The sequence below is a fragment of the Plasmodium knowlesi genome (genome assembly GCF_000006355.2).
Source record: "Plasmodium knowlesi strain H genome assembly, chromosome: 4".
Classification (NCBI taxonomy): domain Eukaryota; phylum Apicomplexa; class Aconoidasida; order Haemosporida; family Plasmodiidae; genus Plasmodium; species Plasmodium knowlesi.
This window is the reverse complement of record NC_011905.2, coordinates 1,077,028-1,094,252: the sequence shown is the minus strand read 5'-3', so window position 1 is coordinate 1,094,252 and position 17,225 is coordinate 1,077,028. Positions and strand designations below refer to the sequence as shown.

At 40.8% G+C, this 17,225-nt stretch overlaps 4 protein-coding genes across 4 annotated transcripts; 2 read left to right on the top strand and 2 right to left on the bottom strand.

The window, feature by feature from the left end:
• Positions 1-1,280: 1,280 nt before the first annotated feature.
• PKNH_0424200 (conserved Plasmodium protein, unknown function) lies at positions 1,281-2,078 on the bottom strand (the record flags this gene model as incomplete). The annotated part of the gene is made up of 1 exon (XM_002260600.1): positions 1,281-2,078. The coding sequence occupies one exon, from the start codon at positions 2,076-2,078 to the stop codon at positions 1,281-1,283; it is 798 nt and encodes a 265-aa protein (XP_002260636.1).
• A 1,493-nt stretch (positions 2,079-3,571) lies between these two features.
• PKNH_0424100 (pantothenate kinase 2, putative) lies at positions 3,572-5,605 on the bottom strand (the record flags this gene model as incomplete). The annotated part of the gene is made up of 1 exon (XM_002260601.1): positions 3,572-5,605. One exon carries the CDS (start codon positions 5,603-5,605, stop codon positions 3,572-3,574), a length of 2,034 nt encoding a protein of 677 aa, XP_002260637.1.
• Positions 5,606-8,031: 2,426 nt separating this feature from the next.
• PKNH_0424000 (conserved Plasmodium protein, unknown function) lies at positions 8,032-9,287 on the top strand (the record flags this gene model as incomplete). Its single annotated transcript, XM_002260602.1, has 4 exons — positions 8,032-8,052; positions 8,244-8,437; positions 8,638-8,719; positions 8,874-9,287. 4 exons carry the CDS (start codon positions 8,032-8,034, stop codon positions 9,285-9,287), a joined length of 711 nt encoding a protein of 236 aa, XP_002260638.1.
• Positions 9,288-13,947: 4,660 nt separating this feature from the next.
• Positions 13,948-16,639, top strand: PKNH_0423900 (ribonucleoside-diphosphate reductase large subunit, putative; the record flags this gene model as incomplete). Its single annotated transcript, XM_002260603.1, has 2 exons — positions 13,948-16,182; positions 16,328-16,639. 2 exons carry the CDS (start codon positions 13,948-13,950, stop codon positions 16,637-16,639), a joined length of 2,547 nt encoding a protein of 848 aa, XP_002260639.1.
• Between the last annotated feature and the right edge of the window lie 586 nt (positions 16,640-17,225).

Sequence of the window (17,225 nt, the reverse complement as noted above, 5' to 3'; positions counted from 1 at the left end):
TAGTTAACTGCCCTTGGGAGAGTCCCTAGCAACGGAAATGAATAAAGCGCCGTAGGATTAGCGCTGCATCCACTGTTCACTCTTTTGTGCTAACACCAATACATAATTGCTAGCCCGTAGCTCCTTTAAAAACCCCGCGTGTGAGCACCATGGGGGATGAATTCGTATGATCAAATGGGAGCACCATAGCATGATAGTTAAATAATCTAAAGAGAAAAATTGCACAGCGTACACGCATTCTAAATTGCCAGTTTAACCGTTTCGCAACTTATATGTCGGGAACTTCGCTCTATCGCCTTATCCTCCCCTTAAACAATAGTGCACATATTTACGGTATGCGCCAGGGGGGGATCGCGTTTAAGGAGACCCCTCGACTCTGTATTTTCTTATACATCGATATTATGCCTTCTAAGTAAAATTTCTATAATTCTCTTCACCCTGCAGAACGGCGCGAATGCAGGTGTACCTCAGTGTGTAGTGAACTTTTTTTGTGAATTATTTTCATCCTCTTGGACCTTAAGTGTGGACGTAGCTTTACCCAGCTAGCCATTTTGTTGTTGTTTTTTTTTTTTTTTTTTTTTTTTTTTTGTGCAGGTAAGAATAGCACATGTGTGCAAATTAGCGAATTGGCCATTCATACTCTCGTTCCACGGCCAACCTGCAACTGAACCAACGGCTTTACACTTCCGGTGGAAAAATAATGACATCGTTAATCCACTAATTTTAATTTGTTCAAGTTATTGAAAAAGTTTCACTCACTTTGCTAAAGTGCACACAAATGTAGGATGGGAGCTTGTGAAAGGGAGTAAAAAAAAGATGGGGAAGGGTAGCCACGGCGCCATGTTGCAAAGCGCAGGGAAGAGGGGCCACTCTGTGTAGTTATTCCCACCAAATTTCTTACACTTGATATGCACCATTTCAAACTCATAGACGATATGTTCAGAGGTAAGGGGGCTAGCATGCACACACATGGACACGTGGGCGTACAACAAATCTTCAGATTACATTAAAACGAATGGGGCTGAACATTGCGCATTAATAGGGGCGTAAAGCAGCGTAACACAAACGACACAAGGGAAATTCCTTCGTCGAGCATTTGTTGAATGAGCACGAAAACATATAAGTGAAAAGTAGTGACGAATGTGAGACACAGAAAAAAAAGCAAATGTGAAGAGTGGGTGCCTGCTAAATTATGCAAACTTTCCAAGTGGCAGAATGGCAAAATATGCCAAGGTTAAGGGGGGTACTGCCAAGGGGAAGCAGCTGGAAGGGTAGACACTTTACGCTACTCCGGTTACGTAAATGATGTAATCGTACCACGTGGCCAGGGTGAAAAGTGAACTGCCCGCGACGTACATGTAACATGCTGAATTATACCAACTGTCGTAAAAAAAAAGAATGCTGGCAATCGTAAACAAAAGTCCTCCAACTAAATTGGACACGTAAACAATGAAGACTTTATAATCCACGCTTTTTATATTGTTAAAATCCATAGCAATAATAAAAAAGGCGGCTCCAACGAGGAAGAAAATACTTCCTACAACGAAGGTCATAATGGCAAAATAATCTTCCTTAAAACAGCAATAAATTGAGCCGATTATAAAAACAACACACCCGATTACGTAACACAAATACCCAATGTATTCATTTTTCTTTTCCCTGCCAACGTTCATAGCACCGATTACATTGCTATAAACACACATGACACATGCTATGGCAAAAATGATACATCCAGCTACGTATAACTTTGGGTAAAGAAAAAATGTACTGCCAATTATAAATAAAACCATACTCACAAAATTGGTATGGAATTCCCATGGGCAATTTAAAATGTCTGTAATTTTTACATTATTTTTTGCATTTGTCTGATTATCCTTGTCTGATGCCATTTTTCCTTTTCCAAGAAATGAACTTTCGTTGTCTGTAAAGAAGCCACAAGACTTTAATTTATTTTTTTTTCCATAATTAAATTCCTTCTTTCCAATGTTCCCTTCTTCAATGTCCATTGTCCTCGATTCCGTGGTGGAATTGCCATCATATTCTTCTGTATGGCTCGTTACACTTTTTAATTCATACATATCTGCTTGTTCGATCGACTTATGTGTTTTCTTTTTTTTTTTTTAAATTTTCTCGATTTTGTTTTTTCACCTTGAAATAAATGGAGCGCATTTTCCCTTTGTCCAGCGTGTTTCGTTTTGTGACGCGGGCTCCTGCTGTGCGTACTTACACCTGCGGGGGGAAGGGTGCGCATATGAAGTGAGCAACTCACATTTGCATATGTAAACATATACGTTTAACGTATATACGACCGTGTTTTCCTTCACGCACACGAAGATAGGTGTTCGATGAACAAGCGCGGCGGAGTGTGGAGCTTCCCTTACTGTTGCAGCGTTTTTGCGTCTCTCCTGTGCTTTTCTCCTTTTGTTTCCTCCTTTTTTCTTCCTTTTTTTTTTTTTTTTTTTATCCTTTTTTATGTTTGAATGCGTCCGAGCGGATGCAAAATGTATATATATATATATATAATCGTTTGGGGGAATGCCTGATTATTCCCGATGAAGACTCTTGCAGTTGCTTATATTTTTTTTTTTTGGCAATTTTCTGCGCGGCCGCACGATTTTTCGATTTTGGCGCGGTGCGGAACAAACCAGCACAATAATTTAATTACACCTGTTCACACGTGTGCGTTGGAAAATAAGGTGACGTGGGGGGCGCGCCCAGGAACATTCGACGCGGAACAGAGAAGGGAGAAAAAGGAAAGAAAATGATGTGCCAATGTCCCAGCCTATCCCTGCACAATTTGACCGCTGTGTCAATCATCGAAGAGGAGAACTTTCAACTGTACGCTGCTGGAACACCGGCGGAAAAAAAATAACCTGTGAAGAACGCGAAAATAAATTATAAAAAAAAAAAAAAACGCAATATAAAGGGAATGCCATGTTTGTACCTGCTTTTCCAGCAACTCCCATTTTATATCGTTATACTGATTTGCAAACCGTTGTGAAGGGAACGGGCATGTGAAAAAGTAAAAAAAATAAAATAAAATAATAAATTAAATTAACGTATATTACAACGACTGCAGGCCAAATAGGGAATTCTCCCCACTCCTTCAGTTGTCACAAAATGGCAAATGTGTGTCGTGCTGAAATGTTCGAAAGTAATGGAGATAACAAAAAATCAGAACGATGCGATTGGCCTAAAATTTATAGCATTCAGTTGCTCGACAATTGATGGAAATGGAAAAGTGCAAAATATTGCTTGACCTGTCTAGGCAGTTTTTTTTTTTTTTTTTTTTTTTTTTTCTTTTTTTGATAAAATTGGGTTTAACGCGATTTTGCGTGAAATTTCGGAAAAAAAGGGAGTGAGGGACAACTTACTTAGGAGGAAAGAACGCCCGAATGTATACAGGACGTGCGCGGGTGGATCGACGAAACTTCAAAGAGGGGGAAAACGGCGGAAAGACAGGGTATATTAACAACACAGATTAACAGCGCAAATTAACAACACAGGTGCGCAAAACGAAGCAAGGGAAGGAAGAAAAAGTGGGCACATTTTACAAACGTGCTCAACTGAATTAGCAAAAAGGGATGGTCTCGTCCCAACGTAGGCACTGCAGGGCGCTACCAAAACTGCTCATGTACGAAGAAAACGTACAAAAATGGAGCTGCTGTATATTATGGTACATAAAATTCAGAATCACTTTCAGGAGTCCCACGCAAGTGGAATGGTCAAGGAGATAGCCCGAAAAAAAAACGTTCTTAACATTGTACAGTTGGCTGTGAATGTAAGCCTGTTGGACTGCGTTAAAAATTACGATCGAGAGTAACGATCTGGATAGGTCACATTCGTATTTGTTGGGTTCCTCCTCTTCGTCTAATTCTTCTTCCCCCAGAACGTTCGCCTGAACGTGTTGGTAATCATTCCCGTTTTTACTGTTTAGATCGGATTGGTTAATCTCGCCAGCGTTACCTTCCACACAGTCGTTTCGACAGTTCAAAATTTCCCCCCTGACGTGTTCATAACATTTTGAGGATTTTTTTTTCTTCCTACCATTTTTCCTGGAAATTTTTCCACCAAACAGAAGACGCTCAGTTGTTTCGCGCCCTCCATGGAAACCCCCATCTGAGTAGAGGTTTGGGTCCACTTCGAGGTCACTTTGGCATTTCCTACTCACCATGAGGATATTTTTTTGCCTTCTATTTTTTATATTCCGTTTGGTTAGGCCTCCCTCGTGCGGAACATCCGTGTCGCTGTGAGAGTGGAAGAGCGGATTTCTAACCACGGTCCGTATCTTCTGTGCTCGGTTCCCGCCGGCACAGTGGGGAGTCTCCTGAGGATCATCTGCGCAATAATCACCGTCGCAGTCATCGTCGCTGTGACTATCGAAGGAGTCACAGTCCGTACCCCAGCCCAAGGCATCCCTTTGCACCGTCGGACGTGCAAACAATCCCTTAGCATCAACTATGTGCTGTGCGTTGCCAAAGAAAGAGGCAGTCAAATCACTACTAAGTCCGGCGTTGCCATAGGAGGTACCATAAATGTCCCCAACGGACATGTCGAATGTTTTTCTATTCCCACGTTTCGCTAGCTGAAAGATTCTTTCTATGGAGGAATGCTTTCCCGTTATTAAAAAGAACAAACCGATCACACTTTTGTACGAAATGAAACATGAACCAACCCGCGTAACAACATTGTTTGCGTTAATCAAATGGTAAGTGATTCCTCTTTTTACACTGACGAGTAGGTAAGGGTATACATCATGACCTTCTCCCATTTCGCTCAGGTATTTTTCTCGTAGCCCATTTTTATTTTCTTCTTCCTCCTCCTCCTCCTTTTTCCTATTTTCCACATGTGTATTTTCCTCCCGCACAAATTTGTACAAACTATTCGGACAATACTTTGTCAAAAAAACAATTGCTCTATTGATGCACTTTACTTCTTCGTGATAGGACAACTTGTTAATTTTTTTTAATTTGGAAAACTTGTTCCTAAGGTAGCCACTCCTCTTCCCGGTAAAATTTATTACCGTCTTTGAGATTGTGTTCTGTGAGCATTTGGACAGAGCTTCATCCAAGCTACTTATCTTTATGGTGAAGAAATAAATCTGCGCAATTTGATCATCCAGTAATTGGTTATTCCGTTTATTTTGCGCTACCCCCGATTGGTCCTTCAGGAAATGACGATACGCATTGAATGGTTCCTCCATGTGGGTACCCATTTTTGACGGTACAATTTGAAGGTGTTCGTTTTTTTCTCTATCTTGGCACAGTACAACCAGGTGTAAATGGCCCACAATGAGATGCTTTATCGTTAACAGATAAGCATATATATCCTTCTGCATTTGGAGGTACTGCCCATTCGGGGTGGATGGTTCCGATTTCCATTGGGATCCTTCATCGGAGATGAAATTATGGTCCTTTCTGTGAGAAATAATTTCTTCTTTCGTTCCCACCTGAGCCTGAGTATCCTCACTCAAGTAGAAGATTCCTCGGCGCGCGTCTACATCGTTCATTGTCCATTCTTGGTTATTCTTTATTTTTTCCTTCACCAGAATGCTCGTCACGCCGACTTGGTTATAGGAGCATTCAACACCCAGTGTATTCCCCATTGTTCTACGTGCTGGTGTGCATGGAATCGGAGAGGGGTACAACGGTAATAAACTTAAAGTAAAAAATGGGTTTGGAAAAGTCCAAAAGGGAAAACCAAGTTGAGTTATACAGATACGTTCCCCTACGCCTGCGTTCCTCGTTAAGGCAAACACAATTTTCTATGATTAACGTCGAGAAGTAAACACCTTTGCGGGGTATGCAGTGCTTTTTCAGGAAGTTTACATAGATGGACCCTCTATCACATAAGTAAGGACATATAATTAGAGTTGTACAGAACAAGAGGAGGGGAAGGCGCCCATTTTTTCAAAATGCCTAGTGTGCTAACATCCCCCAGGATGCAGCCGTTGTAGGATATATAGAAGTACACTGATCAGGCTATCCTCCCCCCAACTACACTCCTACTACTTAAATAACCACCAGTAGAAGTTTTTAGTGACTACGACGTAGGAGGTAGGAAATTCTAGCCTGGCCATTCGTTCGAGTCGTAGATGGTTTGTTCACTTGGCTACCTCCATCAAGGGTAACAGTTCTCGTACAAAATAGTGTTGAAGAAATAAATAAAAATTGAAAATGTGGGTGATGATTGTGTGAAGCATAGATATATTTTAAAGGTATCATTCATTTGGACCTTTCTGTTAATTTTTTTTTTTTTTTTTTTTTTTTTTTTTTTTTTTCTTCAGCTTAATGTGCAAAGCGTGACCATAAATGCCTATCACCATTTTGTGAAAGTGTTAAACGGTATTCCGCTCTCCATGCGTAAATAACACGTCCGTTCACTTCACCTTTTTATTTCTTTTTTGCTTCTTTTTTCCCCATTTGAGGGAGTGGAAAAGTAGCCATTGCAAAGGTAGGCTGCAAACCTATGTTTACCTGCGTGCGTAGGGCGGTTTCCTCATCAAGTGAACACGACTTATGTGGCTCGTATGCAACCGTTGTTCATTTGCAAATTATATGCATCATAGATGTAGATGTTTATGCCCACTGTTGATCTACCTCCGTGTTCCCACACTTTTTTTTTTTTTTTTTTTTTCTTTACACATCGCCTCCAAATGGACATTCACCAGTGCTCAACTATGCAGGGAACCTCCAAATACGGCGGGAGAGAGGTACACAAAAATGGGTCATAACCATAAGGGAGGCTTAAAATTTTTTTTTTCTTTCAACTGATAGGCACGCGCATATTGCTATATTCCTGCACAAAGAGGGAAATATAGAAACAGACATAAACGTAAACAGAACTGGGTGAAAGGTGTCTTTACTTGAGGAGCCCTCCAAACCCATTTGTGCAAAAATTATGTCATGCATTTTCCGTATGTGGGTGTTCTCCGAATGTTTCTGCAAAATTGGAGAGCAGACTGAAGCGTGCGTTCACTGTGCATAATCAGCTTATTCGAACAGATGGGTCATAAAGAAAGTGTTTATAAAAAAAAAAAAAAAAAAAAAAAAAAAGAAGAAAAAAAAAAATGAAATACCAAAGGGAAGGTGCATGCATACACATAACTCTAATTGCAATTTCATTTGGCTGAATACCCTCAGATGAAATACATTACCCATTGAGTTAGAAAAGAGCGAATTTGTTTTTTGCCCAATGGTGGTCATTACGCCGATAATTGTCATGACGGTTGCGCCATTAGGCATATGCACCCCTCACGGTTCCCCCAGGTGTCCAAAAAAAAGAAAAAGTGAAACACCCATGCAGGCATGCGCATATGTGTTCGATGAACCTCGCAGACGTGCATACGCAACGGAAGGGAAAAGTCGCACTCGTTATGGAAGTGCTCTGCAGGACTGATCAAGTATAACCAAATGAGTGTTAACTAGATTTGGTGCATACGCATTTGTTTGTTTGTTTTTTTTTTTCGTTTCGTTGCTTTTTCCTCCGATTTGCACCCATTCCCTTTGGAGAATAAATCTATAAAATTTTTTCTGCGTCATCGGGCAAAGGTAAACATAAATATAAACGCATCGCAAATCATTCTAAGAAGAGTGACCAATCACGGGTCATGCGTGTGAGGGATATTTATTTAGTTATTATTTTTTTTTTTTTTTCACTCATTTGATGAAAGACAAGTGGAGTGATACATAAAATGACCACCTAATCAATCGGCTAATTTATTATCTGGTTGGCTAGGTGATCGGCAAACTGCTTCCCTAAATTGGTTGCACTGTTTTCCCCTTCTGAGGAACGAAGCATTACGTGCGCTTTGGGGCCATGTCCAGAAATTTCGACTGATACCCCTTAGAAAATCTTCGTGCAGTGGTTCGTACATAGGTGCAGTCCCCACGAAGAGGAATTTCCCCTCCGTCTGGTTCCAAAATTTTAACTTAAAATCGTTACATTTGGCAAGGCCCCCCCGGTGGCGTCACTTTTGCGTAAGTTTGCGCCCGCTCATTTGCCCCTGATTGACTACTCGACTAGGCAAAGATGAATGGGGAATCCAGACAGGTAGGAGAAATCCTGACAAGTGCACTCAGCAGTGTGGGTTTGAGCAAATGTCGTATGAGATTGCCCACATGAGAAGGGGATTACAAAAGTGGAGTTGAAATTTCCCCTGAGCGGATACATAGTACACCAAAGTACAGGAACACCCTGACTAAAAGCTGCATCTTCCACACCCCTAACCTCCTTGCATCCAGGTTAACGCCCCTCTGAGGAAGTGCACCGAGATGGAATACATGTGCCATCTTTACAACACACAGCTAATTGAGCAAAGGGAGAGAATAAATGAAATAAAAAAGAAACTCAACTCATACAATCAGACAATACAAGAGCAGGAAAATCTTTTTAACCACTTTACTAAATATACAGATGGATTCCTGAATAACATAATGTAATGCTTTTTTTTTTTTTTTTTTAATTTGGATTGTCTTTCTGTTCGTCATTATGGACACCCTCACGCCCTTTGTATGCTCATTTTTATGTCCACTCCTACACGTTTTGACAAAGAGAAGGCATAAAAAAAAAAAAAAAAAAAAAAAAAAAAAAAACAGCCATTTCATCCCCTTTGGCTTTTTCTCCTGGTATTTATAGAACCTTCCTTGGAAATTTTACCAACTCGAAAAAATTCGGTATGTTTGGTACCTGTGCGAGGTATTGTCTTGTGGACGATCGGGTTAGTCTTCCCGCTCTGTAGAAATATGCCCCCCTTCTGTGATGGGGGACAGCCCTCCTATGTGTGTGGAGTGTGCATCCTGCTACTGCCCAGCGATAATCCTACACTCTGCGATTTCCCCCCTGCCCCCCCCATATCTTCTTTTTACCCGCAGAACGAGATAAATTTCGGCAAAGCGAGGAAAGCGAAGGGTGTGAAAAAAGTCTCCAATATAGGTAACATACATCATTCATACGGCGGGAACGATCACAATAGAAGGAGCAACTGCAGCTGCAATTGTAGTTGCACATGTTGTTGCAAAAAATTTAAATCCAAAAAGTGTGTCAGCAATCAATGCCAAAACACCATCGTGTACAACAAAACAAGCTTCTACGTAGAAGAAAATACAAATCGGAAAAAAAGCAAAAAAAAGGGCAAGCATAAAAATGGGTTGAAAAAGAAATACTTGCAATTAACAAAAAATATATATAATCTTAACAATCCCTACGACACCGTCGAAGTGAGGGATCTTTACGATATCTATAGGAAGCAGAGCTCCTCCCACTGCCATCATTATTACGTCAACTGAAAGCTGCAAAGTGATGCCTCCCAAGCACGTGTGCGTATATATATATATATTTTTCTTTTTTCCTATTTTTCCAACATTTATATTTTAACATTGTATGGGTGTACCGGATAGAAAGCCAATCTGCCTCTACAACTTTTTTCCCAAAGGGAAGAGCATTTTTTCTGGCTATTTTTTTTTTTTTTTTTTTTTTTTAATTTATTCAGCTTTAATCTTTAGAAAATTAGTTTTTAAAAATGTTAACGTGCTGGTCTTTTTTTCCATTCCTCTCGACAATTTACAACCTTTTCAGAGTACTATAAGCATTATTCACATAACTTTTGTCTGTCACTTATCCATTTAAAAATTTTCGAACAGCACAATTTAGAAGGTGTACACTCCACTTTGTATTCCATCCACAGAGGTTGGAATGTTAATTTTGTTACCTGACCTGTTCATATATTTTTTCTTTTTTTTCTCTTTTCTCCGGAAACGTGTGAAGGTGCGGACTGCCTACCTGCGCAACGTGAATATATCCGAAAAAATGGGAAAGAGCAAAAGTGAGTGCACGCAGATGTATAGGCACGAACATTTATGCGCATAGGGGAGAAGCGTGTTTCTATGTATAAAGAACTTCTACAAGTGATTATGATACGTTTATATGTTTGTAGAATGACTTCCTTTGCTTAGCATAGGTTACCATTTCGCCAATTTTATAATTTTTCTTTTTTTTTTTTTTAATCAACGTCGTTTTTCTATCTCATGCAGGGGCTATACATGTATACATATACATATATACATATACCTTTATTAAAGTATGGCGTGTTAACCTTCCATTTTTCTTCAAGCCAATATATGTAAACTCTCCTTTTTGTATTTTTTTTTACCCTTTCCTGTTAATCATTTTAGCAAAAGGGAGTTCTACACGACGGACGATGCATACTCCTCTTTTTCCTATAAAGTGCAGTTGTGAATGAGCAGTGGATCGCCACGATAAAGGAGCACATATGTGATTGGCGAATGTCTCCCTCCTTTTTTTTCTATTAGCCCTATTTCTATAAGTAGGCGTTAACAGCTACAGTTTGTCGCAATATTTTTATGCCAGTCGTGCATTCCTCTCCCCTTTCAAGGTGTACGTGTACATACATTTAAGTCCATGTATACAGTACCCCTTTGCCATGGACTCCTTTTTATGAAGCGGTATTGTCCTGCCACGTGTAACTGCTCCACAACACACACCTAAAATAATGATACTGCCATGGCGGTTGACTGACTCCCTCACCTAGGGATTTACCGGAAGAGAAATCGCGCGGGAAAGGAGGGCAAGGGGGCGGAGAAGCCGATAACTCAGCGTTGGCGAAACAAAGAGGCAGATACGTTGAGAAGTAACGCGGCCAACGTGCAAAAGCACACATTTTCCTATTTGAAAAGGTGTGTTCAGGCATCTTCTTTCTTACGGAATTTGCCAATCCCCCTTCGAATTCAGAAATCGCTCCAGTGTATAGTGACCATGCATGAACACACACTTTGTGGGGTAAAAATGTGCTTATGTGAAATGAGCATCCCCCTCGCTTCGCCCCCCCGCGCCAACTGCACATGATCATCTTTTGGTGCCAATCCTGCGTAGGTAATGTACCCCCTCCACTGCTGCCTCCAGCACTGCTAGGCGACCCCAAATCACAATAGCGCTCATTTGGGACCATATAAAATCTGTATGTTTCCCCCCACAGCAGGTTTGCGCTTTTCCCCTTAGCATTTGATTTGTGACTTATGTGCCCCATTTTTGGATGTGCCATTTTTCGTTGCATTTTGTTTTTGTCAAATTTTAATTCCCCTTTTGTATTCGATTTTTCTCCCCTCCCTTTCTTCCTGCGCAATTTTTTTTTTTTTTTTTTTTTTTTTTTTGCTCTGTCACAATCTAGAGCTTGTCCGAAAAAGGGCGATACAGGAAAAAAAAAAAAAAAAAAAATGCGCAGGAAAAAAGAGTGCCAATACGCGAATGTTAAGAAGGAAAAACCAAAGTAAAGGAAACAAACTGAACGAACCAAATACATTTTAACATTCCAACATGAACGTGAACACTCCAAAGAACGTAATAACCAACCCGTGTTCTTATACTCTTCCCCACCCACTTCCATCGTGAGTGATGGCATTAAAGTATTCATATTGTGTGCGTACCAAATTGGAAATATATATATATATATATATATATATATATTTTTTTTTTTTTTTTTCCATTTATGCATTGTGTCCTTGTTTGCATGTCCTCTTCGCCGAACGGAATGAGCGCTGACCGTCAGGTGAACGTCTCAACCTGGTGATTGTGACTTGTACTTGCGTACGCGACGTGCAGAGATATACACGCAGCACATGCTAACTTAGCGGCACACCCCCCCCCAGCTGTATATTGTTTAGTTAATTATCCTTATCCCCTCTTTTGTTTAAAAGGACAAGGGAGGAGAAAATCCCCCCAGGTTTCTTTCATCATCTCATATGCCCACTGCATGCGTCGTTCATTTAAACGTTAGCGCAGTTCGCAAACACGTGCATGCATACAACCCATGTTTGTGCGTGTGAATGCGCGGAACGCACATGCGCACACATAGCCGAGGAGCTGTGGCGATTACCAGCCTAACCTCGGTACCTGTCAATTGGCTAAGAGAAAGCTGCTCTCGCAGTTTTCCAAAATTCCCATGTCCTCTGTCCAAGCACACACCGTGTACATCGGTCTAGGGGAAATTTAATTTGTGTGTTAACGCCCGTACCTACCTTCACGTGTGTGCATGTGCACGTACATATACACGTACGCACATTTTACTGCCTCATACTTTTTAAAAAACCATCTCGCCCATGCGCGCCAAAGCGTATGCATACAGGATTATCAATGTTGCATTCATGCGAAATGCTTCCTTCGTGCATTTGTCTACCTTATGAAGCGTCCTTCTGTTGCATGGTTATTTTTTTCACTGAATAAAGTTCTAATTTTTTTATTTTGGCCAAATTATTTAACATTTTTTCCCCTCCAATATTTTATGCCTTTTTTTTTTTTTTTTTTTTTTTCTCTCTTTTTGTTGATCTCCACCCGGCATCGATTCAACGATGAAATTGTAAAAATTACAAACAGGGTGTTCTTCAAAATTTTGTCGCATCTAACTCACATGCATAAAATACTGTGAGTATACGTGTTGCGTCTCTGAGAGAATTGTCAAGATAATTCCTGTGGAGAAAAATATCCCAGTGAATTCTGTGCCCACTTGATAGTTATCACAGCGTGTGCGCCAGGGTTCCAGAATTGTACCGCCAGGTTGTTCCTTCATGTAAGAAGATACATACGTGTGCGAATAGGAGTTAGAAGGGCGTTAATCGGTTTGCACGCCCGATGCCAACGCGAGGATTACTCATCACAGTCGCACGTATATTATCAGAGGGGGCGCAGCAGACATTTTTTTATTTGCTGATTCGTCTATTTGCTCATTTTCTTTTTTTATTTATTTTTTCTCCTTTTTCAGCTGCGCAAAGGACCAGTCGAAAAAAAGTGTCCAACTTGGATCCCTCTGCAAGGTACACTTAAACGTTGGGAAAAAATGCAAAAAGGAAAAAAAAAAAAACGACCGGATGAACAAATGAGCAGATGATTGGATAAGAGCCAATTGCAGCAGTGTCTTCCCCGCCTCTGTATATGTGCCCGAATTGCGCGAGTGCACCGTACCGTTTGCGCGTTTCGAATTAAGACAACAAAAAGAGAATGAGTGAGACAAGCAGGACAGGCAGAGTGCACCCATTCGTTATGCTCATTTTGCACACAAACGGGCATGTCTAAATATAGCAACTAAATAGGAGTAACTGCTTTACCTCCACCCCTTGCCTTGTTTGTATGAAAAAAAAAAAAAATAAATAATAAATAATAATAATAAATTTGCGCACACCGCATTGACATTTTTGTGCATGTCGCAAAAGAGGGAGAGTAATAAAAAAAAAAAAAAAAAATCAGAGAGAATACTTTGTTAAAAAAAAAAAAAAAAAAAGGAAAAATATTTTCTGGCGCTCTTATTTTTGGAGAGACACGTACACACAATGAACACTCAGGGGCATATTTTTCGTGCATGTCAATTGGAAGTACAATAGGAACAGAGCTATTTCCATCACCGTAAAAAGGTTCCCAGTAGACACATCGCACGTCTGTTTCAAAAGGAAAGTCATCCTGCTGGTAGATATTGTCACGGAAAAAGGACGTATCCCCTTAAAAGAAAAAAGTACGCACAGTTACGGTGGAGGATCACTTATGTATAGCCTAAATTGTATGGAAAGTAATTACCCACTGAAGAAGTAGAATATTTGAGTGTATACGTTAAGTTGAGAGTTAAGCAGTAGAGAACACGAGACCTATACTTTTGCTGTGCCCCAGTTGAGACTGTCCTGTGAGGGATGACAAAAGGGGCGAGATGTAATGACGGGGGGACTATTTTTCATCGTAAAATACGTAGATGCTCTGAAGGGGGAATTATATTCCCCGAAATGGAAATATCTAACCGTACATACATATATGCACCATGGTGTCGCCTAATTAATACGCAATTCCCCCCACCCACCCCCCCCTCTTATTAGGAAAATCGAAGGCGCAGAAAAATCGACTCAGTCGAAGACATAACGTTCCAACCTTGATCCTTAAGGTACATCTCCAAAAATGGCAGACAGCGCGAAGAGACTACCACTCACAGTGGACAACGCGGATATGAAGAAAATTCCATCGGGGCGAGTATCCGACGACGGAATTAAGAGAACCCCCTCGGGAAAACCAATACAGACCATGTATGTGTTAAATAGAAAAGGAGAAGAAGAAGATATTTCATTTGATCAGATATTGAAGAGGATACAGAGATTGTCGTACGGATTGCACGAATTAGTAGACCCTGCGAGAGTAACCCAAGGAGTGATCAACGGGATGTACAGCGGAATTAAGACTTGTGAATTAGACGAACTAGCAGCGCAGACATGTGCGTACATGGCTACCACACACCCAGATTTCTCCATCCTAGCAGCCAGAATTACCACAGATAATCTTCACAAAAATACCAGTGATGATATAGCAGAAGTAGCAGAAGCGTTGTATATGTATAAGGATGTTAGAGGAAGACCAGCCAGTCTGATCAGCAAGGAAGTATACGATTTCATGATTCAACACAAGGATAGACTAAACAAGGAAATTGATTACACACGAGATTTCAATTATGATTACTTTGGATTCAAAACCTTGGAAAGATCCTACCTCCTTCGAATAAATGGAAAGATTATTGAGAGACCACAACATCTACTGATGAGAGTATCCATCGGTATCCATATTGGAGATCTGGAAAAAGCGTTAGAGACGTACCATCTGATGTCTCAGAAGTATTTTACGCACGCAACACCTACCTTGTTCAATTCTGGCACACCAAGACCCCAAATGTCTTCATGTTTTCTCCTTTGCATGAAATCAGATTCGATTGAAGGCATTTTCGAGACTCTAAAACAGTGCGCCCTGATTAGCAAAACAGCTGGTGGTATTGGAGTAGCAGTACAGGATATTAGAGGACAAAATTCTTACATTAGAGGAACGAATGGAATATCCAACGGATTAGTACCAATGCTGAGAGTGTTTAATGATACAGCTAGATATGTAGACCAAGGTGGCGGAAAGAGGAAGGGATCTTTCGCAGTGTATATCGAACCGTGGCATTCAGATATTTTTGAGTTTTTGGATCTTCGTAAAAATCATGGGAAGGAAGAACTAAGAGCTAGAGATCTTTTCTATGCTGTATGGGTACCTGACCTTTTTATGAAGAGAGTAAAGGAAAACCAAAATTGGACTTTGATGTGCCCGAATGAATGTCCAGGGTTAAGTGAGTCATGGGGTGCAGAATTCGAAAAGCTATATTTAAAATATGAGGAGGAGGGTATGGGTAAAAAAACAGTACTAGCACAAGATCTATGGTTTGCTATTCTGCAGAGTCAGATAGAAACAGGGGTTCCGTACATGCTGTATAAGGATTCTTGTAACGCGAAGTCGAATCAAAAAAATTTAGGTACGATAAAATGTAGTAACCTGTGTTGTGAGATCATTGAATATACATCACCAGACGAAGTGGCCGTATGTAACTTGGCTTCTATCGCGTTGTGCAAATTTGTCGATGTAGATAAAAGGGAATTCAATTTTAAGAAGCTGTACGAAATTACAAAAATTATTACTCGGAACTTGGACCAAATAATTGAAAGGAATTACTACCCTGTTCAGGAAGCTGAGCGATCGAACAAGAGACACAGACCTATAGGTATAGGAGTACAGGGATTGGCAGACACCTTCATGCTACTTAGATACCCATATGAATCAGATTCTGCAAAAGAATTAAATAAAAGAATTTTCGAAACAATGTATTATGCTGCTCTGGAGATGTCCATGGAATTGGCACAAATATACGGACCTTACGAAACCTATCAGGGTAGTCCAGCTAGCCAGGGAATTCTTCAGTTCGATATGTGGAATGTGAAGGTGGATAATAAGTATTGGGACTGGGATAAACTGAAAGAAAAAATAAAGAAACACGGATTGAGAAATTCGCTTCTTTTAGCTCCAATGCCTACTGCTTCGACGTCACAGATTCTTGGCAACAATGAGTCCTTTGAACCATACACGAGTAACATTTACTACAGGCGGGTTCTGAGTGGAGAATTTTTTGTGGTGAACCCCCACTTATTGAAGGACCTCTTCGATCGTGGTCTGTGGGATGAGGACATGAAGCAACAGCTGATTGCACACAACGGAAGCGTGCAATATATTAGCGAAATCCCCAACGACTTGAAGGAGCTCTATAAAACTGTTTGGGAAATCAAGCAGAAGAACATCATTGATATGGCGGCCGATCGAGGCGCCTTCATTGACCAGGTAACTTCTAATGTGTGCAAAATGACATGGATGCTTGCCCGTTGTGCAACTACCGCTCCAGTAGCTCGCCAGCTGATATTTTTGTCACCATTTGTGAGCCCCCCATTTTTTTATCTTTGCACCTTTCCTATTTACTCCTCTGCAGTCCCAGTCGTTGAACATATACATTCAGAAGCCCACCTTCGCGAAGCTCTCCAGTATGCACTTCTACGGATGGGAGAAGGGGCTGAAGACAGGCGCCTATTACCTGAGAACGCAGGCCGCGACGGACGCAATAAAATTCACGGTGGACACGCAAGTGGCGAAGAATGCCGCGAAGATGAAGAACGAAGAGGGAGTAGCCATCACGAGGGAAGTGTCCAGGGAAACCATTTCGACCGAGTCCACTGTCACACAGAATGTGGTGTGCCCACTCCGCCGCAACAAGGACGATCAGTGCTTGATGTGCTCGGGCTGAACGACCAGCGGGTTGTGCATTCCTAGAGTCATAACTACACTGTCCTCAAAACGCAGTTAAGTATTCATACAGTTGAGCTACCTAGACCGTCATGCAGAAACAGTCGTAACAGATGCTCCTTTAAAAAAAAAAAGACAAGTTAAACATGTACTACATAACGACATGACTACGTGACGACATAATGACATAGGGAGAAGAAGCGGTAAGCCCGAGGGTGAACCGCACAACAAAGCGTTCCCAAACAATAACTAAAAAAAAAAAAAAAAAAAAATGCACAATTAAAATGTAAAATTTTTTTGGCGTTTTTTACACTTCGAATTTATTGGCATTTTCATTCGCGCATATATCCCGCGGCGTGGGCCACAAGTAGATTCTGCTTGTCCACTGCGGTTTTTTGCACCGACCCTGGTGCATACACCTCCCATGTGTGTAATCTCTTTCCTGAATTAACTGACAGTTGACGCCTATCAATTGGCAATATTGACCAAATGGACAATTTTATAAATTTTAAAATTTTCATGAATTGAATGAAAAAAAGTTAAGTATGTATCTCCCACCCGCTATCATGGTGCAAATACGTATGTGT